The 23,720-nt window shown below is 44.7% G+C and overlaps 1 protein-coding gene across 22 annotated transcripts in view; it reads right to left on the bottom strand.

Moving 5' to 3' along the window:
* The window catches only part of FGGY (FGGY carbohydrate kinase domain containing), a 393,096-nt gene that overhangs the window by 192,557 nt on the left and 176,819 nt on the right, over positions 1 to 23,720 (bottom strand). For 16 of the 22 annotated variants that reach the window (XM_035018444.1, XM_035018446.1, XM_035018443.1 and 13 more), the window contains 2 exons: positions 16,820 to 17,044; positions 14,077 to 14,205 (listed from right to left, as the gene is read on the bottom strand). The exons of 2 other annotated variants lie outside the window; for them this stretch is intronic. In XM_035018444.1, coding sequence (XP_034874335.1) covers positions 14,077 to 14,205; positions 16,820 to 17,044 — 354 coding nt within the window. Of the gene's footprint in view, positions 1 to 6,694; positions 6,842 to 14,076; positions 14,206 to 16,819; positions 17,045 to 23,720 lie in introns of those variants that run through there. 4 more of the 22 variants (XM_035018442.1, XM_035018435.1, XM_035018434.1 and 1 more) reach the window with 2 other exon arrangements.

The raw sequence follows: 23,720 nt of genomic DNA on the forward strand, positions 1-23,720 counted from the left end.
ATCCCTCCCTGCCCCAGCAACAACACACTAGCCTCCGCTTATAGTCACTGAGGAACCACCACACCTCAAACTCTTGTTCTTCTCCAGTGAACTTTTGTTCAAAACAACCCTCCCCAATTGCCTCCTTCCTGCTACAAACACGAGCTCCTCTCCTTTGTTCTCCAGACTTGTCAATGGTTCGCCATAGTTACCTTGTCCCATATTGCAACTCCTCTGCTATTCCCGAATAAAACTCATTCCGCTAGTCAGATAACTGGCTGTTTTATTTTTAAAGCTGACACCTCCCACTTCCCTGAAGAAGCATGGTAGCTGATACTCAGGGGGTTATCATTACTGGTTGTATGACCTGGAGCAAGCTGTGGGAGTTGACGTCAAGATTACACATGGAGACGATCCAGCACACGTTTCTGTCACACTGAGGTCATTCAATGAATACCAGCATCTTTGTCCTTCCCCTGCCTTACTATTTCTACTGAGACATCCCCCTTTTTCAAATCCCTGTACAACCTGGTCCACATGCTATCTCCATCTTGTTAAATCACTGTCTTCACCACGGTAACTAGAATAGTGCTTAGCATGTTGTTAATAAACAAACCCATTAACTACTGTACATAATCATTCATTTACTGAGTTAAATGCCGGGGTCTGAAGTTACAAAGATGAATAGGACCAGACTGCATTGCCCACAAGAAGCTCACCGTCTAAGTAGGGGCAGAGAGTAATGCAACCACGTCTTCAACCATTTCAGTGTTACTGTGTGTTACCTGTAATGATGGACAGGCACAGGGGAATCACGGGCAGGCCACATGCATTAGGCTGGGCAATCATGTCACACCACAGTAATGCAGACAACGAATGAACAAGAGCCACATTATTCGGGCATACTTAATACATTTCACAGAGTTGAGTTGTGTGGGTTTTTCTTTACAACTTTCAGCTGTGAGATGCCTGAATCTAGAAGGTGTGTACAGTTTTTGCCCCTATTATTGATCCTGGTGGAGGAGGCCCCCCTCAGGGCTTCACAGTGGGGGAGCCACAGGTTGGTACACCTTAATTCCCGGAGCTAAAGTGAGCCCAGGGGCTTGCAGCAATACGCATCAACGACTCAAGCCACACTACTTACACAAAATATAAGAGCCGAGGCTTTCCCTAGACCTTTGCATTTGATGCAAAGATTTTCCATGTTTTCTGTTTTGAAAATTTTTTTAAAAATATTATCTATAGCTAATTCAGTTAACACAGGCTTGGGTAAAGCTCTATGATGGTAAGACCTGGAGTCGGACAGACCAAGGTTCTCAAAATTCCATCAGACTTGCTGCCTGAGCCTAGGTTAAGTCTCATCTTTGGCTTTATATGGCAGGGCAAGAAAGTACACGGATGCAAGCTTGCGTTGCGTCCATACCACGTACTGCCTCGGTGAACATTTAGGTAGTGCGTCGCTTGTGAGAAGTGTACCAGACCCAAGAGCTCTTCATTGCTCTGCTTTTGAAACAAAAATTTTAAAACATACTCTTTCCGTTAACCTGGGTTTAATTTTGCTCCTCCCGCATTATACACAGACAACTTTCGACAGTGACCAACTAGAGTTTAGGCTGCCCCTCATGCTGTCTTTTAAGTAACCAGTGGTAAAGCTGATCAGGCTCATGGGAGGATACAATCCCCAGGGGCACCTGCTGAGCAGACTTGGTTGGTCATGGTGCTGGCTGTGGGGAAATCTGCATTCTAACTAGTTCCTGGGGTGACTGCATACTCACGCTTGAAAAGTAAATAAAGACAGAAGACAGATAGTTTTTAAAAACATCTACAAATCATTCTGTTTAAATTAAAATACTTTTTTTATTAATTGCATTACGAATTTAATTTATTATGAACGATTGGAAATAATTGAAAGAACCCATTCTTTCATGTCACTTCTCCATCTATTTTCCATTCTCTATCTCCAGTAAACAGTATTTGCTAACTAAAATGGGAACTGAGAAGTGGTGTGCGAATGTTTGTCTTGTCACTGAGAGAATGAGGATGGAACATTTCGAAGTATGGGCACAGAACTCCTTAGGGCTCTGGGAGAATTTCCACCAGTTCAGACTTCAGTGAACACATGCAAACTCTGCACATTCTCTGTTTGGATCTGAAGCCAGAGAAGAGATAACACAGTGAAGAGAAAAGGGTAGAGATAAAATTCCTTGCACAAAAGACAGTAGTGGATATCAGAGGAGGTACGAGACGGTGAAAAGGAGCACTGCCTGGCCTTGGACCTGGTGGATGAGGGAATAATCATCTGGAGATGTAGAAGTCAGAGATAGGGAATCAAGTTTCCCTTCCAGCTACGATGCTGCAGGTTGGGTTAAGAGAAGTTGCAAAGGTGGAGTGCAAAGTCCTGGCAGGGAGTGGGTTATTTCTGAATCCCCAGAGCCTGGCAAAATACATACCTGCTTAATTCTATTGAAGTGAGCTTTTGCTCTAAGCTTAACATGAGACGGTATCTTTCTTGCTGGTCATATTGTTCTTTTGGACTATCATCCATTGGTATTAAAAACCACAGCTGTACTCCCAAAGGCAAACACTTGCTGTAGGACACTTGACATGGTTTCAAATGACTGTCAGTGCTGAGGAAGCTATTTGAATGGATAGAGTTGATCCAACTTAATTTCAGCATCCAAACTCCTTGGCTTGGAATTCCAGGACTTTTATAACGAGCTCAGTGGAAGAGCTAACAGTGGATGAGCACTCACCATGTGTCAGGAGAATGCATCTATACAACCACCCAAGGAGGCACCATCATGATACCCACTCATAGAAGAGAAGTCTGAGACACAGAGCAGTGAAGTAACTTGCTAATAAGCGGAAAAGCTGGGAACTCCAGGGTCCACACAGTGCTGCATGGCCTCTGTCTCCCCACCAGCTGCTGGACCCCTCCGGAGAAAGGACTGAGTCATCGGCACCCTGGTATTGCCCACACCCAGGGCAGTATCTGAGGCCAAGCATGGGCCTAAGATAGATTTGCCAATTGAATGCGTCTCTACCTTCTTTCTTATGCCATGAAATGTTCCCTCACTATATTGAGGTCTGTTTCCCCAAGGTCACCACTCTGGACTAAACTAGCAACTCCTGATACTTTCCATCGCTCTATATAAACCTTTTCTTCATAACACTTGGCAGTGCCTGATATACACACACACGCACACACACACACAAACACATACATACTCACATACAAAGTACACACACATATAAGCAGACGCATGCATACACATGAACATTTGTACACGCATAAATACATATATGCAAACACACACATACACAGGCACACTTATGAACATGTGCACACACATACACATGCACAATACACATGTGTGCGTAGATATGGAACAAAAACATGCACATGTATATGAACACGTGTGTGCACAGATATGCTTGCAACACATAAAATATGCACATATACGTTTATATGGGGCTTGAGAAAGTCCTCCAGCAGATAAAAGCTCTAGGAGAATAGGAACTTGTCTTTGTTCACCACTATATCCAACATACCTATAAATGATACCTGACACATAATAGGAAGATATCACATATGTGTTAAATAAACGAATCAATCTTTGAATTTCCTTGCTCACTGCTATCATTCACCCTGTAAATATGTTGCGATCACATCAATCATAGCTAAATATACACAGAACTGCTACACATTGCTCTAAGTGCTTTGCCGGTATGAGCCCATTTACTCCTGAAACAACTCTGTGAGGTAGGTACTATTATTGTTTCCATTCCACAGATGGGGAAAGTGAGGCACAGCACGTCAGGTGGCTTCCCAAGGTCACACATACAACAAGTGGCACCAGGATTTGAATCAGTCATGTGTTCTTAACTACTATGCTAGGTTACCTCCAGATCTTTCATTTGCATTGTCTTCAGAAGCCAAATTCTTTTTTTTCTTTTTTAAGATTTATCTATTTATTTTAGAGAGAAAGAGTGAGCATGAGTGGTAGGAACAGAGGGAGAGGGAGAGAGAATCTCAAGCAGAGTCCACACTGAACATGGAACCCAACGTGGGGCTCGATCTCACAACCCCGAGATCATGACCTCAGCCGAAACCAAGAGTCAGACGCTTAACGGACTGCCCCACGCAGGCGTCCCTTCAGAAGCCAAATTCTTACATCAGAGTCACAGTCCAGAGCATGATAAAGGCTAAGGTTATGTAAAGCTGGGCGGGGGGGCATGCTGTTGAGTAATGTAACTGGAGACTAGTGCAATTTTTCTATATTTCAAGGAAGTTTCCTTCTTCGTTTTTCCAGACATCTACACTGGCTGCGGGGTGCCATGAGGCAATCCTCAAGATCCCCAGTGTGGGGAAATCAAAAATTATTTCTCTTTACTCTTTCTACTGACTTCTATGAATGCATGGCCAAGAGAAAACTGGAAGGAGGAAAGTAGCCAGGCCTGTGGGCCCATGATAAGGAAGCAAGCAGCAGCTCAGATGGGAGGCTGCCACTGAGGGGTGCTAGCTGGAGATGAGCATTTTCCCACCAACAGCTGCTGATGTGCAAGTCCTAAAGTAAACACTGGCGCTCCGAAATGTTATATGGACGTGAAGCGCCAGGTGTTCAGTTCCTGTGCCATGAAAAACAGTGGGCCTTTGGGGTAAGCCTACTCTTGTCACCAGTGACGCGAGTGCAGTATTAGACACTGGGCCCCCAAACAAACACTTTTCCAGCGGTCTTCTACCTTAGAACTCAGAATGGGACGTCCTCCTAACAGGTGGTTGGCAGTGTCCAAACCTGGGGCTGGGCTCTTGTGTGTGTTGTTTTTGTTCCCAAGCTCAGCAAAGGAAAACAGCAACTCATCTTTTCAGTCATCTATTAATACATGGGAGAACAAATGGAAATTTCTGACAACCAGATAATGAGCTGGTAGAGATCTGCTTACAGTTGGGGGCTCTGGGCATAGGCACTCTTGTTGGGTCAAGACATTCTGCTCCATTTACTAAGTAGTACTTGCTCCCTTGTTTGATGCAAAGGCTGCACCAAAGCCAATGTGAAGTCACAGGAAGAAACCCACAGATCAGGGCTGAGTCTCTGATCCTGTAACCTTAGGCAAATCCCTTCACTTCCAGGATGACCGTTTGCTCAATGAGTAAAGGAGGCAAAAATACCAGGTGGTCGTTTCAAAATGGCAAGTTACCCCACAGATGAGATTAGTTTTGACATTAGTCAACAAAGTTAACAAAATTAACACCCTCTTTAATATTACTGATCTCCCCAGGATGCAGTCAAAAAATGGCAAGGCCGGTCGAGTAAGCCTGGTCTTATTCCCCACGGCTGATAGTCCTGGAAACCTGTGCTGCTTTAAGTATTCATTACTAAGTCACGTCCCCATTCTGGGCCTCAGCTTTCTCAACCACAGAGTGGATCCAGAAACACAGCGGCCCAGCCGAATGTTACACAGAAGCTCTGTCTTTTGTTACAGATACCTATGTCCCTGTAAGCACAGGCTAATATAAGGACGCCAGGGCGGGCAGGACAAAGCTCACAGGCCGCCGAGTCAGAAAGCCTTGGACCTACAACCCAACTTCATCATTTATTAAAATGTCCCCTGGAGGAAGTTATTGCACTTTGATTTCCTTACGCTAAAATCAGAAAACAGGGGTAGCTCACAGTGAGGCTGGGAGCCGATGGTGCTGTTAAAGTGGCAAGCCCAACACTTGGCACAGAGTAGGTGTTTATTAAGTGGTAGGTGAAATAAAAATAACTACTTTGGGCTCGTCACAAGGAAACTGAATACCAGGTGTTTTTATTATTACCAGCTTTTGATGGAGACTTAGGGCAGGTTGTGACAGCCAAACAAAGCAGCTTGTTCATACACGGCTGAGGACAACGGGTTTACTTACTTAACAGCCCGCCATAATACTGACTGTGGCATTCAGTGGGACAGAATGTGTAAAATGGAGTAACATCTACACACACATACAATACACACACACGTGTGCGCGTGGATGTACACACACACACACATACACAAGCATGTACGTATACATGTGATGCATATACAATTGTCTATGTCTGTATGCACACACGCACGCACACAAACCGTGTGCATACCCCATTCTTCTCCTGGTCTAGTAAGAGCCCCCGACACGTGGAATCATTCCCTTTTCCTAATTTGGAGACAGTGCAGCCTAACAGGGGAAGAGGCACTGACAGATGAATGAGGAGGCCCAGTTTCTAACTTCAACTCTGACAGTAACTTGCTGGACTGACCTTGGATGACTCACCGGTTTTCTGGGCCTCGACTTTCTCATCTGCAAAGTGAAAAATCTGAGATAGAAAATCTCTAAGTAACCTTTCAGTTCGAAGCCTATGACCACTCATGATCCACAGCAGCAGGTATGTCACACAGAAGAAGTTACCGTTTCCGAGCAGGGGCACAAGGGGGGTGGGACAGGGAGAGCTGGCCATGGCCCCGAGGCCCCACCATCCTCCCCACTTTCTGATCACAGACAGATTGATCTCCCAGCTGAGGCCAGGGCTTCCCAGCCCAGAGAAACCCAGCACTCCAAGAGAGCCTTGGGGCCTGGGGACAGGAAACCCAAAGCTCCCCCTCCGCCCCTCACTAGGGCTCCTGCAGCTGCTAAGGTCCCAGGCAGCAGTGGTTCTCATTAACCCAAACCTCAACTTAAAACAATAAACTCGGAACTCACATTACCAAATTCCTCCTCCCCCTCTCTGAGTCACATCCAGGAACTCCCGGAGCTGCCCTTGCTCTATCTGCTCAGGCACTGACACCGCGGTTCTCCTTCCCGATTCCCCAGCATGGCTTTATCTGCTCGTCTTTCCCCTCCATTTCTTACAGACCGCCTGCCTCTCTGGATCCACCTTCCCTTTCCCATTGGATATGCTCCCTCCTGCCTAGCTCCTGGCCTGAGCCCGGGCCTGGCTCCTCCACACGGCTCTGGTTTGGTCTGATTTGTCTACTTGGCAGTTGCACGTCACTCCTGCTGCTGACCCTGTGTGCCCAGCGCCAACTCGTCCCGCAGGCTGACCCCTCTGGGCACCCAGGGACCCTTCCGCTGCATAACCCACTTCCCAGGTCCCACCTGATGGTCAGGCTCGGAATCTATGGGTAGGGGGGTAGGGCCTAGGAATCTATGGGTTTTTAAAGGCTCCCCCACTCACATTTAGCAATCTTTATTTTTGATCTTTCAAAATCCTCTCATGGTTATTATGTTAATCAACTCACTGATTTACTGAGGACAGACTCTGGGTTCTACGCTGGATGATGGGCATACAAAGGTGAGCGTGATTTGGGGGGGGAACACTGAAGTAGAGGCAAAGTGTTGCAGATGGGGAGGGATTCACTTTTTTCTAAGAGCGGGGTCAACTTTGGGGGAAGTCACATTTAGACTGAGTGCTGACACCTGAGTAGGGCTGTCCAGGTGATGAGGACAGGCCACCCCAAACAGAGCAAACAGCAGGAGGAAAAAAGGCAAGGGGGCAGAAGGTACGTGATGTGCAGACAGGAGGACAGGAGGTCTGGTGAGGCCTGCCTCTCAGTGAGACAGATGGGGGAGGAATCCTCTTGTCCCTCCACTCTTCGCTCTCACTTTTGTGTTCTTACCTCCCAGCTATTTTCACCTAAGAGTTAACTACACAAAATACGTGTTGATAAAGTACTAATCTATGAGCAAAACCCTTATTTTGGCCTGCTTTTTGGCTTCCACAAAAATAAATTGGTGCAGAGAAATATTACCAGCGAGGGCATTTGGGTCTATAGCAGGCCTCTCATCTTCAGCCCTACTGACATGAAAGGCTGGGTCATTCTTTGCTGTGGGTCAGCCTTGAGTGCTGTAGGATGTTTGGTAGCATCCCTGGCCTCTACCCACCACACACCAGTCTGACAACCGAAGACTCTCTCCAGACACGGCCCAGTGCCCCTAGGGTGGGGGTGGGGTTAAAATCAGCCCTGGTTGAGAACCACTGGTCTAGAGAAACGGAAGGTGAGCTTTGGAGTCAAACGCAAGCTCAGATGTTGCCATGACACGAATTATGTGATTACGGAAGTATTCTGCTTCTGGCCTTCAATTTCTTCATGTATAAGACAGGAAATAACCTCTACGGAGTAGGATTCTTATGAGGGACAAGAGATAAAGCAGATAAAGGGTCAGGCAGAGCACTTGGCAAGAGAGAGCAAGGAAGAATGGTCCTAATAGCGGAGGTGCCAATAAGAGTGGTGGTTCTAAAGCTTGTTTGTTTGTTTGTTTTTTAAAGATTTTATTTATTTATTTGAGAGAGAGAATGAGAGAGAGAGAGAGAGCACATGAGAGGGGGGAGGGGCAGAGGAGAAGCAGGCTTCCTGCCGAGCAGGGAGCCCGATGCGGGACTTGATCCCGGGACTCCAGGACCATGACCTGAGCCGAAGGCAGTCGCTCAACCAACTGAGCCACCCAGGCGCCCTAATGCTTGTTTTTATTAATGATGCTGATGTAGTCATTGCTGGTATGATTATTAAGAATAAAGCGTAATTGGGGGGCACCTGGGTGGCTCAGTCGTTAAGCGTCTGCCTTCGGCTTGGGTCGTGATCCCAGGGTCCTGGGATCGAGCCCTGCATCGGGCTCCCTGCTCCGCGGGAAGCCTGCTTCTCCCTCTCCCACTCCCCCTGCTTGTGTTCCCTCTCTCACTGTGTCTCTATCTGTCAAATAAATAAATAAAATCTTTGAAAAAAAAAAGAATAAAGCCTAACTGAAGCTAAAAAGTTACAAACAGTAAATAAGTTCTGCTTTACCAAGAAACCATAATGGGGCAAGAAATGTTGTGCTTACATCACCAGACACCACGTCCTCTAGAGATCCTTTTATAATTCTTCAAGTCCCAATTTGGGGCATACTCTATATTTTTCTGAAGCTCTCCAACTTGGTACATATAATTGTCATTGTTTACTGAACGTTTATTTTCTCTACTAGACCAGAAATTCCCAGAAGTCCAATTCTCTCTCATATTCACCTGATACTCCCAACAACTAGTAGTTGGTCATCAATAGATATTTACTGAAATCCTTTTGTTACTATTTGTTACTTGCTAAAATATTTTTAAGAGTCAAATTCAAGAGTAGACTGGATCCCATTTTAATAGATATGCCATTCCATATAGCACAGTAATTAGGATGTGAGCTATGGAATCAGAAGGCATGGATTTAAATGATTTAACACCTATTAACTGTGTGGCTTTGGGCAAGTCAGGTAACCTTTGTGAGCCTCATTGTTTCATTTGATAAATGGGAACAAAATAATAGGATGTATAAAGTTGTGCTGAGAATCAGCACTGCTTCTAGACCACTGATTTTGGCAAGATAGGTAGCTGACAAATTTTACTGCTCACTGGAATAAACTATGTTTTGCTATAGGAGGGCATGGACCAGAAGCTCTTTTTATCATACTGGTTAAACCAATTCTTCTGCTACTGAGAAAAGTCAAGAATGGAAGAAAGGAAGGGAGGGAAGGAGAGAGGGAGGAATTCAAATATCCTCCTTTTGGTTTGACTCTGCAACACAGATAAACAATTTAAACTAATTCAACACTTGGCAAAGAATCCAGTATCTGGAAGCAAAGAGCAATGCTAAACCTAGGCACAAAGTTTGCTCTTAGCCAACACCTGCTAACATGATGGGACACAAAGGACACCCATTTCCAGACATCCAGGAGTGGATCAGGGAGTGCCCAAACCCAACTCTTTGGCTTCATGAAGAACCGAGCCAGGCACAGCTTACTGTGTAGGGATAATTGCCTCTCTCAGTTGTAGCATCCGTCCCTCATGGAGGGGATGCACTCATTCCTTTCATTCACTCAGTCACTAAACATGCATGTGTTAAGGGTCTTCCACGTGCAAAGCCCTGTGCAGGCTGCCGGGATAGAAGGATGAAATGACACAGTACTTTCTCTCAAAGAGCTGACAACTAATAATTGAGACCATGATGCACCTGCAAGACTGGTGACATGTAGAGTAAAAGGAAAGCAAGTCCAAGATACACAGGAACAGAGGAAGGATTGCTTAAGTCAGCTCGAGGGAGTCAGGGAAGGCTCCCAGAGGAGGTGGCACTGGAGTCAAGATTTGAGGGATAATCAGGAGTTTGATAAATTTAGAACAACCAAGAGAAGGGAGCCTGAGACAGAAATCGGGTTGTTACTGCCTTTCAGGACAGTTGGGGTGCTGGAGCCAAGAACAGACCTGGAACAAAGTTAATACTATTTTTATAAGCTAGAAAAATATCAGCAGCAGGAGCTCTGGTCAGAACCAGCCCCACAAAGAGCAAACAAAGCTACTCCTATCTTCTGGCTGTCTGTTGGAGAACTTACTAACCAGCACCTTAAGAACAAAATGTTCTTTAATCTTTGATTTTTATTCCCACAAAGTCCTTCCTCCTCTTTTTCCAAACTGGAAAAAGCATGGGTTAATTTTACTTGCCTCTTTGATCTTTATCCTCCTGTCCCAGGCTCCCTTGAGAATGAGAGCCCAGGGAGATTTCTCCAAAGCAGAGTGCTGACCCCTCCTATCAGTCAGAATGTAGGGTCCAAGGTAGGTCATGCTAGGTCAGCACTTGAAGGGGCCATAACTGTCAGGGCCTGTTTGCAGGAGGCTTGCATGGCCTCCAATTCTGACCTCCAAAGCTGGGTTCTTAACCTGACATTCAGCAACTTCTTAGCATGGAGTTCATCTACCCATTTCTTGAGATTGCTTCTGACCTCCACCTATACAGAATCTAAAGCAGTGAATCCTGCATTCTGTCACCAAGTGCCCAGCAAGGAGAATTAGGGCACATTCGGGGAAGGCAGACAGAGTCCAGAAGCCTGAGGTTCTTCTCCAACTGCCTATCCAAAAAGAAGACAGCTCTCCTAGTACACTTCTTACTATAATAGTAACTCAGAGAACTTCCAATGTAAAAGCTCTTTGTGTCAGGCATTGTGATTCCAGAGTGAGAAAACCAAAGAGAGATGCCTCATAATAACGTGCCTACCATAGGCCAGCTACTATGTTGGCTGCTTTACCTACTCACATCATCGGCTCTCTTAATAACCTGGCAAGGGGGGTGGGGGGGGGGGAGGCATTGCTCTCTCTTAATGCAGAAGAGGAAACACAGGAGCGAAGAGGTAGGATATGTGGCCCAACGTACACAGGTGGAGAGAGTAAGAATTTACACCCAGATCTTCAGACTCCATGTTCAGAGCCCTTATTTATAATATCACAACAACAGTTGTCTCCAACCAGTATTATAAAGCAACGAACATGCAAGCCAGGAAAGAACCACCAGAATTTTCTCTCCAGAAGGAGTGGGGCTTTGTCGGCTCTGTTCACTGCCATAACCCCTCAAGTGCCTAGACCAGTAACTGGCAGGATTGCAAGCACTTGGTACATATCTTTAGTGACCATGCGGCTGGATGGTGGATGATCTTTCTAAGACCTTCGGGGTTGCGGAGGGCACAGGCAGGGTGAGAAGCAAGAGGAAGGCTCCGTTCCAGGCCTCCTCTCCTTCCCAGATACCTTAACCCTGAATTGGCTGAAAGGGGAGAGGAGGAAGTATCAGAAAGTACACAAAGGATAAAACTTGGTCAAAGTTACCATCTTGACTATCTCTCAGTTGCTGGAGAAGCCCCTTCCTGTGCCTTCCCAGACACCACTGGCCCCTACGCTTAGCCCTTAAAGAATCCAAAGCCCTTATTCTACCTTTCCACATAAAGAACTTCCTTGTGGAAAATACAAGGGAAACTCACTAACCGATGAGCATTAAAAAGAATAAAAAGCCTCAGCCAAAGCTTCGAGGGGTAAAATTCCTATCACTGAACGTCTCTGATTTAGGAAAAGGGGTGGGGGGGCGGTCCTGTAATAGCCTGTATTCCTCCCAGTACAATTCAACCAACACCTTCTGAGTATCTAGACATAGCAGGTGCCGTATAGGGCACAGCAAGTGCTCGCCAGAAGTGAAAAAGGGTGCTCTGGTTCGTCCCTTCGGGAGGTCTGGGAAACTGAACCAGGAGCCCCCGCAGGTACAGTCCGTCTTTCAGTGTGCAGTGGTCCAAGCCCAGTGCTCGGCACCTGGGTGGAAGTGGATGGGTGAAACAAATTGAAAAAGCATAAGCATTGAAAAAGCATGATGGAGAAAGATTCCCTGGCATCAAACGTGGTACAGGATGTCAGGATTATGAGGGTACAGGAAAACACCCTATCTATCTAGACCACAAGTTCTTTCTGTGCCTGCTCTCTGAAACCAAAATCATGCCATTCTAATCAAAAGCACACACTGCTGACATTGAAAAGGGAGAGAAACACCCTTGCCTATAACTCAGTATTATCTACCAGTCAACCAACCCACATGTGTTACTGGCTGTTTACAACTTCTCAGGCATTGTGTTAGATCCTGAACACATAAAGATGAACAAGTCAGACATATTCGTGGACTGATGAGCACACTACCCTGCTCTGGAAGTCCGTGAACTACGTAGAAGAACCAGATACTGCTTATTAACCTGTTGCTTAAGGAACCATGAACTTCCACTCTCCAGGTGAAAGCCATTTCATCTTATTCTTGCCTTAATGTGACTGTATTCCATTTAATAATTTATCAAGGACCCACAGGAACCTGATCCAGGGCTCGGCACAGGTGAGACAAAATTAATAATATAATGCCCTCAAGGAGCTCAAAGTCCATTAGAAAAGACAAGCAGATAAATCAGTCATTACAACCCAATGTAGATCATTTCTCCACTAGGGGTAGATAAAAGTGTTGAAACAAGTACAACTTAGAGATTTTTACAATAAATCTGAGTGCTCCATGGAAGGCTATGCAGAGAACAAAGCATCTGCCACGAATCTTCAAGTTAGAGTAGAAGTTAGCTAGAGAGAGAAGTAGAGGACCGATCATCAGTCTGGGAATAGAAATACACATGTGTTTACACAAACTGAATTCTGGGAGCACAAGTCAGTATAAGTACCTGAATGACACCTCTAACCTCTGATACAAAGTATGGAACAGGATACATTTCAAAGTTTCTTTGACTATGATCCATAGTAAATTCATTTTCATCATGGGCCAGTATGCACATGCACTACACACAAAATATAAACGTATGTTCCATAAAAACAGTGTTTACTCTTACTATGTGACATGCACTCTGATGTTTTCTACTTCAGTCAAATCTATTCTGAAAAATCCAATGGTCATGACCAACTACATTGATCGTATGAAGTCTTAACCATCATTAACGACAAAAAGATTGTTAGAAAGAAGGGCTAGGAAAAAAAAATATGGCTATAGTGGAAGTGAGAGATATTGAGAATCTGAAATCCCCCCCCCAATAAAAGGAAGGAAGGAAGGAAGGAAGGAAGGAAGGAAAAGAAAGAAAGAAAGAAAAGAAAGAAAAAAAGCAAGCAAGCAAGCAAGCACTAAGGATGTAGAGGAGAAGAGAGTCATCACACTTGACTGTAACCTTGTCTCACTGTCCGCCTATTAAAATTGATGGAAGAGATACCTTGGTTTTTGCTTTGGTTTTAAATTCAGTGCCCCCAAGCACCACCTCTAGGACACGGTTAGTGTTCAATGGGTCTTTGAAATAATGAAGACATTTGAATGCCAGATGTGAGAGTTATTTAGGAGATGAAATCAAGACTACACTCAAAGTAATTGGATATAGGATAGAAGCCAAAATTATGAAAATAAATCAATTAGTCTCGTCAGGGTTTTGGAGTACCTTCAGAAAAAAACATAAAAGTAAATACACCACCACCATACATGCTAGCTGGAAGTTAACATATCTTTTTCAAATTTTCAGTAAACCAAAGAACCGTCCAGATATTGATTCAGATCATTTCTTCCCCTGCTATTCTGTATGGAGAAATTAATAAAATTAAAGTCCACATTTGATAAAAAGTTCTATAATTCTATCCAAATGCCTAATTGTAAAAGGGCTTTTTGTTTCTATATCTTGAACCACCAACCCTTGATCCCTGCTTTAAAAACTGGAAAGGAGTGCGTTTGGTTCTGAGGACTATTCCACTTGAACCCAGTGTTGCTCACGGACCCGGAGTGAGCGGTTACCTAGGCCTCCCGCGTGGGCATCAATAAGTGAAGCTGCTACGGCAATTCCAGCAGGAAGGCCAAGGTCCTTCGCTGCCTCTGGTGTGAGCCCATGTCCAAGAGAGGCTCCAGGAGGCAGCACTTGGTTTCCTGGGTAGACAGGAGGAAAAACAAACACCTGTCAGTTTGAAAAACACAAAAGCGAACATAGGGTTTTCTTAAGAGAACCTCTCCACTCCCTCCCCTCTCTTCTGCCTTTTGTCAACATCATGAAGATAAAAACCATGCACCCATCAACAGTCCTTTTGCTCATTTGGTGACTTAGGTGCATGTCCTTGGTTCCTATGCGTCACGCTCTGCGGTCCTTTACAAAATCAAGAGCTCTAAAGCACCTTTCAAATTGGAGAAAGATTCCATTCACGGGAAATTCCAAAAGATATAAACACAGTGGCCTCTTGAAGACGAGGTTAAAATGGTTAAAGTGTTCCTCACACGCAGCAGCTCTACCAGCATACCTTACACACACACACACACACACACACACACACACACACACCCGGTCCCTGATTAACATATATTCCTAAGGAAGCTGAGAACATTTACTTGTGTAGTTGCTTCCTGTCAGAGGATAAGGGAGGGGATTATTTTGTTCCGATATAAAATGTCTTGAAAGTTTTTCTCCGTTGGACAAGAGAACCCAGTCTAAACCTTGCAAACTTTTACAAGGCTGCTATTTGCACAACCACAGAAAACAATCTGAATGGTGTTCTTTGGAGTTGTGCAATGCCGCGACCCTGATATTTCAAGTGACCTTGAATTCCTGCAGTCAGTCAGGCCTTCAGTTAAGAATTTATTGATTGTCTTGCTTTGTGTGGGCGCTGTGGTGCTGTAAAAGGCAGTCCTTGCACCCAACCTAGTTAGGGAGATGAGATCAGGACACAGAGAGCCATGAAAGTCAGAATACAATGAAGAAATCCATCTGTTCTCAGGTGTTTAGCAGAGGCTGAGTCCTTCCCTTCCCCCTGCCAAGAAATATCTAATAAGTATTTCTGCATTGCAAGGAGGGGGGTGGACCCACATATATGCTCAGGCCCCTCTGAGCTCCAAGATTCTAAGATTCTGAACGTGTAGTCAGCAGTTTGCTCAGCACTAAGATGCCTACCACTTGTTAATTGTTCCATGGAGCTCCAGGGGTAGGCTGAAGTGTTTCAGGACTTCTGGGGGTGGAGGGGAGGGTGGGGGTTGAGGGAAGCAGAAGGTGAGTGGCTCACCAACCTCCTCTAATGAGAAACAAACAAAAAAAACCCCTCCATGACACCATTTTTATCCATTTTAGGTAATGAGCTTCTTCTATAATTGAATTTGAAAAAAGTCTAGCTAAGAAAAGCAAGCAGAAGACGGAAACCCCTGCAATGTGCTCTGGAGCTTCACCATCCAAGATGGTAGCCACTCGGCACGTGCAGACAGAGCACTTGAAATGTGGCTGGAATAATGCAAGGACCTAAATTTTCCACTTAATTTCATTTTAATTCATTTCAATTTAAAAACTGATACTCAATTCAGTTACTGAAAAGCTTCTAAGTACATCTGAAACCACTCTGGGTGCGCAAATCTACATTTTCAATGTTAATTGAGGAAATCTATATCAAAAACTAATGATGTACTGTATGGTGACCAACATAATAAAAAAAAGAAATCTAAATATTTACAATGAAAATTTAGTGTCTACATCGGGATGTACTAAGTGGCAAATACGCATTAGCTGTCAAAGACTTTGTACGAAAAAGTATGGCAAAAAATGAATGCAAAATATCTCATTAATAACTTTTACATCAAATATACGTTGAGATGATGTTTTGGATGTTTTAAGTTATATAAGAGACACTGACATTGATTTCACCTATTGCTTTTTACTTTAATGTGGCTTCTGGAAAGTTTTAAATTGCGTATGTGGCTCATATTTCTATGGGATAGCCCTGGTCTAGAAGATCAAGTCAAGACGCTCCTATGATGGGGTGGAAAGCAAGGAGAACTTCTCACCTACTCTGAATGCCCAAGCCATCAGAAACCTGAAGGAGAGCGGTGCCCTTTGCTGGGGACAATGTGTCTCCAGAGACATACGATCTCAAGTATGGCACCACATCCAGTATCCAGCACGTAACAGGCAGTGTTTGTCTTTACTGAGCACTGCTGTTCGAGGGACTGTGCTAAGGGCATATGATGCATTTTCTCAGTTGGTTGTCATAACCCCGTGTGAAGGATACTCTACTGTCCCCATGGCACAGATGGATGGGGAAAGTCAGTTTATACAGGGAAAGTAAATTCCCCACAAGGTTGGAGTATAGGCCATGGATTCCACTGTGATGGACACAAACCTGTGTTCTTATTCATTAAATTACATATGAGTATATCTATTTAAAAAAATGTTTAAGTGAATGAAGAAAAGTGAAGTACTTTTCCTTTTTTAAAGATTTTATTTACTTATTTAGAGAGCACGAGCACATGTGGGTGGGGGAAGGGGCGGAGGGAGAGAGGGAGAGAGAGAGAGAGAGAATCTCCAGCAGACTCCCCATGGGCGGGGCTCGATCCCATGACCCTGAGATCAGGACCCCAGCCAAAATCAAAAGTCTGGATGCTCAACCAACTGAACCACCCAGGTGCCCCCAAAGAAGTACTTTTAGAACAAACATTATGCTAATCATGCTCACTACCTTCAGATTTTTCTTAAAGAGTTAATTTTTATAGGAAGGTAAAAATGTTTCACCTTCATCTCCGAGCTTCACAAACAGAAGGGGTATAATCTTCCTTAACAAAAGATTCCGGACAGGAGGAGGATGAGCAAGATGGGGCACTCTGGGGCGCCTTCTGGGCAGCAGTTGAGAAGGGCTTCTGGAGGACTGCAGGTAGATTTCCCAGCACAGGCAGCATCTGGAGCAAAAGCCAAGGAACACGGGAGACGCCAAACGGGCTGTGCAAGGAGGAACAGGAGCTGGAGGTGGAAGGAGCAGATAAGGCTGGAGATGGAAGGGGGACAAGGCACGCACTGCCATCCCAGTGGAGGCGTCCGAACTCCATCACGAAGCTCACTGCGAGCCTCTGGAGAAGCATTACAGCCAGGGTGCGAGGTGGCTGCATCTGTGCACTTTTCCAGATCTCTCCGGAGCACTTGCAGCAGAAGACAGCAAGTGTTAGGGAGAACACTTGTGAAGCGATTTTGGTAAGAGAAAGATGAGGACCTCCATCAAGGAATGGGCAAGGGAGATGCAGAAGCAGGCAACAGGAGAGGTTTTGTGAAGCAGGCAGTGAGGCCATGGCGGTCACCTGGATATAGGGAGTATGGGAGCTATGGAGACACCGCCTGCATCCCCATTAAGGACAGACTGGCGGCCCAGGAAGGGGGGTCAAATCAGCAGAAAGCTGCTAGCTGCCAGCACCTTTGGGCCACTGTGCCGAGGTGACCCCTGTCCCAGGGCAGCCCCACCCGATGACAGCGTACTGGGAGCAGAAGGACTCTGATGGGCACCACTCACTCCAGAGCACTCTTCTGGGCTGGCCAAGGGGCGTGGGGCTGTATTACAGCGCTAATCCTCGCTCTGCCCAATCCTCCTCTCTCCCCCTTCCTATCACAGATGGCAACCCCTAATAACTACCTTGTAGTACCCCCAAATCTATCTCAGCATCTGCTGCCAGAGAACCCAACTTAGGGCAGTCAGCCAGGCCTTCTCCACAGGCCAGTGGTCCTGGAATGAAAATAAACATGCACAAAGATTCACATCCTCCTTTGAACTGGAACCACACCTTTCAGGAATAGTCTATCTGGGCCAAAAGCAGGAAGAAGCTTTGTTTATTTCAAGACCAAACAGAAACAGCTTGGCGTAAGAGAAGGTGCTAGAAAAGGCAGGAATCGCTGAGAAATCACCCCATCAGATCATGCTTTAAGTTTATCAGCCAGAGGGGCATCTGAGGGATTACAGGAGCTGTCAGAAACAAGCTTTAGTGCGCCTTGACAACTGTTCTGGAATTAATCCTCCTTTCGGCTCTTCCTTGACCATAAAATTAAGTTAATCACAGCATCCATTTTCCCAGACTTAATCAAAACCTCACAGCCTCAGCATTGGCTGTCTCTCCTAGCCTTTGTTCCACCACTCATCCATGCATCTTAACAAACATTTCAGGAACAGTGGTGGCAACATTGAGGTGCTAGGGTGTAAGTGAAAGAGGTTCACACAGTGGTCTGGGCAAACCAGGGCTCTCGGCCTCTCATCAAGGGCTTGGCAGGTGGAATGTACGTGGTATTCCCAGGGCACAGAGGAGGGACAGTGAGTTGGCCCAGGAGAGTGCAGGAAATCCAGATGAAGGTGACATCTGAACCCAGTCTGGTAAGATAGGCGGCGGATAGCTGGTTTCAGAGCTAGAATGCTCAGGGGAGATGGATGCCATTAGAGCAAAAAGCGGTTCACTGCTGGGAGCCCCAAGGGGCACAGAGTGTTTGAGGCATTCAGTATGTTGGCAAAAGGGGCACCAGGGAGCAGCAGAGAAGTGTGGGCCTCCAGCAGGGTAAGGAGCCCCAACTAAGGCCATGAGGCCCTGCCAGCCAACAGCTTTGAGTACTAAGATTTGTTTTTTAAGAAGATAAACCTACAGTGGAGAAAGGCTAGAATAGGAAAGAGTTTTTATCTGTAAAACTATCAAGCCAACTGAAATGCAGGCTGCAAAACATTATGCCTAGTATGACTTCATTTTAAGAACAGCAACAAAGGGCGCCTGGGTGGCTCAGATGGTTAAGCGTCTGCCTTCGGCTCAGGTCATGATCCCAGGGTCCTGGGATGGAGCCCCACCTCGGGCTCCCTGCTCAGCGGGAAGCCTGCTTCTCCCTCTCCCACTCCCCCTGCTTGTGTTTCCTCTCTCGCTGTGTCTCTGTCAAATAAATAAAATCTTTAAAAAAAAAAAAAAGAACAACAACAAAGAGGGTAGATGGACTATTTGTAAAAATACATTCCTGGGGGAAAAAGAAAAGAAAACTGTTTGTTTCTGGATGAAGAAATTATTACTATTTTTTTTTCTTTTTACCAACCTATACTTTCTAAAACTCTTCTACCTTGAACACACATTTCTCATGTAAATTTTTTAAAGGTGTTTCCCCCTTAAATCAGGGTAAACAAATTAGGGCACATGTATCCAGAAACATCCTACACAGCCATCAAAATGAATGAGGAAGAATTAAGGTATGAACTTGGAAGGAAGTTCAAGATAAATTTGGTAAATCGTCAAGATACAGAATAGTGTTCAGAGTGTGATCCGATTTGTGAATTTTGTTAAAGTAGACAAAAATACAAGCATGTCTACTTCCAGAAAAATCCTAGAAAAGTATGCAGAATATTGTTATAGCAGGGATTGGGACCCAGGGTAGGACTTTTCCCTAAGATTTGTGCTTCCTCTCTACCATGACCTTACATTTCTTTTGTGATCAAAGCAAACAAGCTTAAAGTTAAAATAAAAGCAAAATGAAGTTAAGGAGTATCCTGGGCACTTTTTCCAAACCCTGCTCGTCAGCCTGAAGGCAGGAGAGGTCCAAGGACAGTTCACTTCTTTTCTTGATTTGGCTGGCTTCCGTCCCTATCAACACACTCTCATGTTGGGGTATAAAAAAGTAATCACTCTGAGGGTTTGTGGGCTCATGTCCACTGAATTCCTATTCAGACGGGCAGATACAGTGTGAGCGGTCAAAAGCTGGAGCCTACAATTATCTGGTGGTTGAAGTCCCTCTTCACAGGCGGGGGCTACTATTACACCAAATCTTTCCCTACCAGTTTTTCAATTATCTATGACTAATGAGCACTTTGGGAACAGTTTCAGACACACACATAATCCTCTTTCCTGACGTCAGCAGCAGAAATTAATGACTATGTGGATTGCTGGGAGACAGAAAATGCATTATAATCGTCAACAGAACTGTGATCCTCTCCAGGAAGGGCGAGATGGGGGAGGGGCATTGTTATTAACTGGAAGGTTCAGTGTTCTTTTGTATCCCTACAAACAGGAGATGAAACCCAGGGAAAAAGTTGGCTCATGTCCTTGGAAATGTCAGAGAGAGAGACGTTTGGGCATGGGTGGCATGCGACCCTGGTTCCTCTGTGCCTGGCATAGGGCACTGGTCCCTGCTCAGCTTTGCCAAGGTCAACAGGCCATCCAAACTGGCTGGGACAGCGCTCTAACCTGGCCTTGCCAGCAGTTGAGGCTCTCTGAGTGCTTTGGGACTGAAGCTACTTTCAATCTGGTTTAGGAGTGGGGGAACAGAAACAGGACTGTACTCTTATACTCTCCAATGAGAGGCTGGTGTTAATCTTAAGCTATCTTTATACACAGTGGTGTATGTAAGGTTGTCGTTTTATGCAGGCATCCTCTGGGCTGGGGTGATTTTACAGGTGGTTATGACCTGTTCCTGACTCTGGTTGAGCTCCAGACTTAGGTAAAGCATGAACACTCACCAAACAAGACATAATAGCATCATGTGCATATGGCAGCCAGTAGACTGGCTATTGATACTTTCAAAGAATGGACAGTATTAGGGGTTTGACCCATACCAAGCACCTAAATTCCTCTGTAGAGATCTCCATTTAGACGGGTTAGATCAGGGAGCCTTCTAGAACCACAACTGATACAAGACTGAAGGACATTCCGGTAATTCTTATTACTGAATAGGAGTCACAGACATCCAGAACTATTCACTCAATCAGAGAAATTCACAAAAAACTCAAACCTGACATGCTCTGCCATCTGGTGAAAGACAACTTCTGAAACATTAGTTTGTTCATTGCCCTTCATTTGCCTCCTAAAAATGACCTCATTTTGACTAGGAATTAAACCTTAAATTATTGACTAAATGTAAAACTTTCTGATGATATCCTCATCGTTCATTATTTATTACAGAAGTGTTTACTGAGTACCTACTATGTGCCAGGCATTGCTGTGATGCAGAAAATGCATTAAGGAACAAGACAGAGAAGTTCCTTACCCTCACAGGGCTTACTTTCAGTAGACATAGGATTCTCATCCAATACCTCTTCTGAATTATATCTTGTAAATATTTTATCTTGTAAGCTCTTCTGTGGTGTGGACTGTCATTTACAAATCTTTATATCTCTGGTCTTATATTCTGACATACAGGTGGTATTTAATAAACATATTACATAGTTTAAATCAAATTTTAAATGACCCTTACACTATGTTTTGTTTTCTCCCCATGCTTTTCTCTTCCTCTCTCTCCTGCTAAACACAGAATTACTCAAAGATGATTTTATTTATCACTGCATTCAGGTTCCCTCCCCCTAGGACACAGCAGTGTCCAGAACAGTTCTCGGTAATATCCATTCAACTGAATTTATAGCTTTCTTTTAAAAAGAGAAGACCATAGACACAGATCAATAACTTAGACAAAAATATTACACACACACACACACACACACACACGATGCTGAGTATCATCTAGGAGAGTAAAGAGAAGTGGAATGTGCTTCCTAACATAATCCCACCAGTAACACATCCTCATCTCTCAAACTCAGAGACAATGTAAGGTATCAAGACCTATGCGTATGCCTAGAAAATGGGGACCATTAGGCCCACGTCTCTCACTTAAGCACCCAGATGCTATGGTGCCGACACATTGTGGACATCACCATCTAGTGGAACAGAGGCTCTTAAATGCTCCTTGGCTAGTCAAGTCTGATTCAAGAAGTGGACAGTGGAGAACCTACAGGTGAAAAGCCACAGGTCTCATTGCTAAGTTAGGTCTGAGGAAGGCAGGATGGACAGCAGGCCAAGGTGTTTGGACTTGTTCTGACAGGCAACTGCTAACTATTATATAGGTCAGTGAGCCAAGGAGTGGTGCAGACAACTTGTATTTTAGGAAGATAAATATCACAATGATAATAGTGCCTGTTGATCAAAACCTACAGGCTTTCTGGTCATGTTTTTGGCATTTTTCAGTTGCTCTCACCTTTCATGCTAAGCAACAGACCTATGAGGCTGGTATTAGAATCACTGCCTTGCAGCTGTAGAAACCAAAGCACAGAAAGGTTATTTAATTTGTCCAGTCACCTATCAGATGAGGGGCACAGTCAGGCTTTTAATCCAGGATTCCCAGATTCCAAAGTCGAGGATCTACCTTCTAGATCATGTAGATTAGAAGGGGCTGATACTGGAGCCATGAAGAATGATCTCATGTGTTTGTTGAGTCATGAACAGAAAAGGAATGGTTTCATTTGCAGAGGCTCCCCTGGAGGGTCATGTCCAGGAACAAACCCCTAAGAGCCATGAAATCCCAGCATGCTCAGATCTTCTAGCTCCTTCCTTTACTGCCTTAGGGAGGTTCCAAAAACAGAGACCCTGGCCTGCGAATGGCCATTGTGACCATCAACCTCAGCGTATTCCTTTTGCAGGACAGAAAACCAAAGCCAGGGAGGGAGGTGGCTTCTCTGGGGCCACCCTGCTGTGGTGGCAGAGTCTAGATTGAAGCCCGGGGCCACACTTTTCCACACCCCTGCTGTGGCAATACTAGCCTGTACCCACCCCCAGCTGGGGTAAGAAGCTCACCCAAGCCAGGACTCTAAGTCACAGGGCAAACAAGAGGGTTGGCAAAATCCAGTGGATTCTAGCGGTGTAAGCTGCCGATTCTCAACTATTCAGAGCATACAGTGCAGGCTTTTCAGCTTGAAATCATCCACTTTGACACCCACAGTGACCTAATTCTCTAGATAATTGCCAATGCCCTATTTTGCTCTCACCTAGCCTAAGGCCACCTCCAAAAGCCTTTCCTGGGTAGATCATAATTAATCACTTTTTTCTTCTACAATCCCACAGCATGTTTCTCGGAATTACATCATTCTGTTCTACATAATGACTTTTTTCCTTTTGCCTCGTTCTTCCATGTTAGATTATAACCACCTTGAGGGTATCGCTCTTGTCACAGGTGTATTTGCAGGAGGCATGCAGTTTAGCAATTCCGGTCAGAAGATGGGAAGCCTTGTGATGGTGGGCAAGTGATTTAATTTCTTTGCTACCGTTTCTTCACCTATAAAACAGCTACAATACCGCTATTATATTATTTGAGAATCAAGCAAAGTAATACAAATAAAGCACTTTAGGATGCTGTCTGTCATGTGGCAAATGCTCAATTAATAGGAGATATTATAATGGTTACAACAACTCTGTATTCCTGGTCTATGTGATATCGCCTGGCATATAGTGGTTACTCAGTTCATTCGGGCTGAGTTTATAAAGCTTGAGGAGAGATCCTTGATGTTACAGCATGTGGAGATATATGCTTTTGGGGTCATGAGAGCAAACCACAGAGACTGTGAAAGCTGTTAAAATATTCACAGTGATGGAATTCAGTTTTCCAGCACAAAAAGTGTCCCCCTGTAGTCATATCTCCATGGCAAGTCTCCAGAGTGAAAAGTGCAGAAGGTGTTTTCTTTGGAGTTATTTTAAGGACTAAATGTTTGTTTCATGAGGAAAAATGATTATTTTGTCAGCAAAAGCCTTGACTGTTAAGATGACCAATGCTTTCAAGACCCAGGACAACAGTTTGGACATAGACAATTCCCCCACTCTGAGGGAAAGACAAATCTGGGAAATAAAAATATTTTAGCTATCATTGTGCTGAA

The sequence above is a fragment of the Mirounga leonina genome, unplaced genomic scaffold, assembly GCF_011800145.1.
Source record: "Mirounga leonina isolate KUSES-001 unplaced genomic scaffold, KU_Mleo_1.0 Mir_173, whole genome shotgun sequence".
NCBI classification, from domain to species: domain Eukaryota; kingdom Metazoa; phylum Chordata; class Mammalia; order Carnivora; family Phocidae; genus Mirounga; species Mirounga leonina.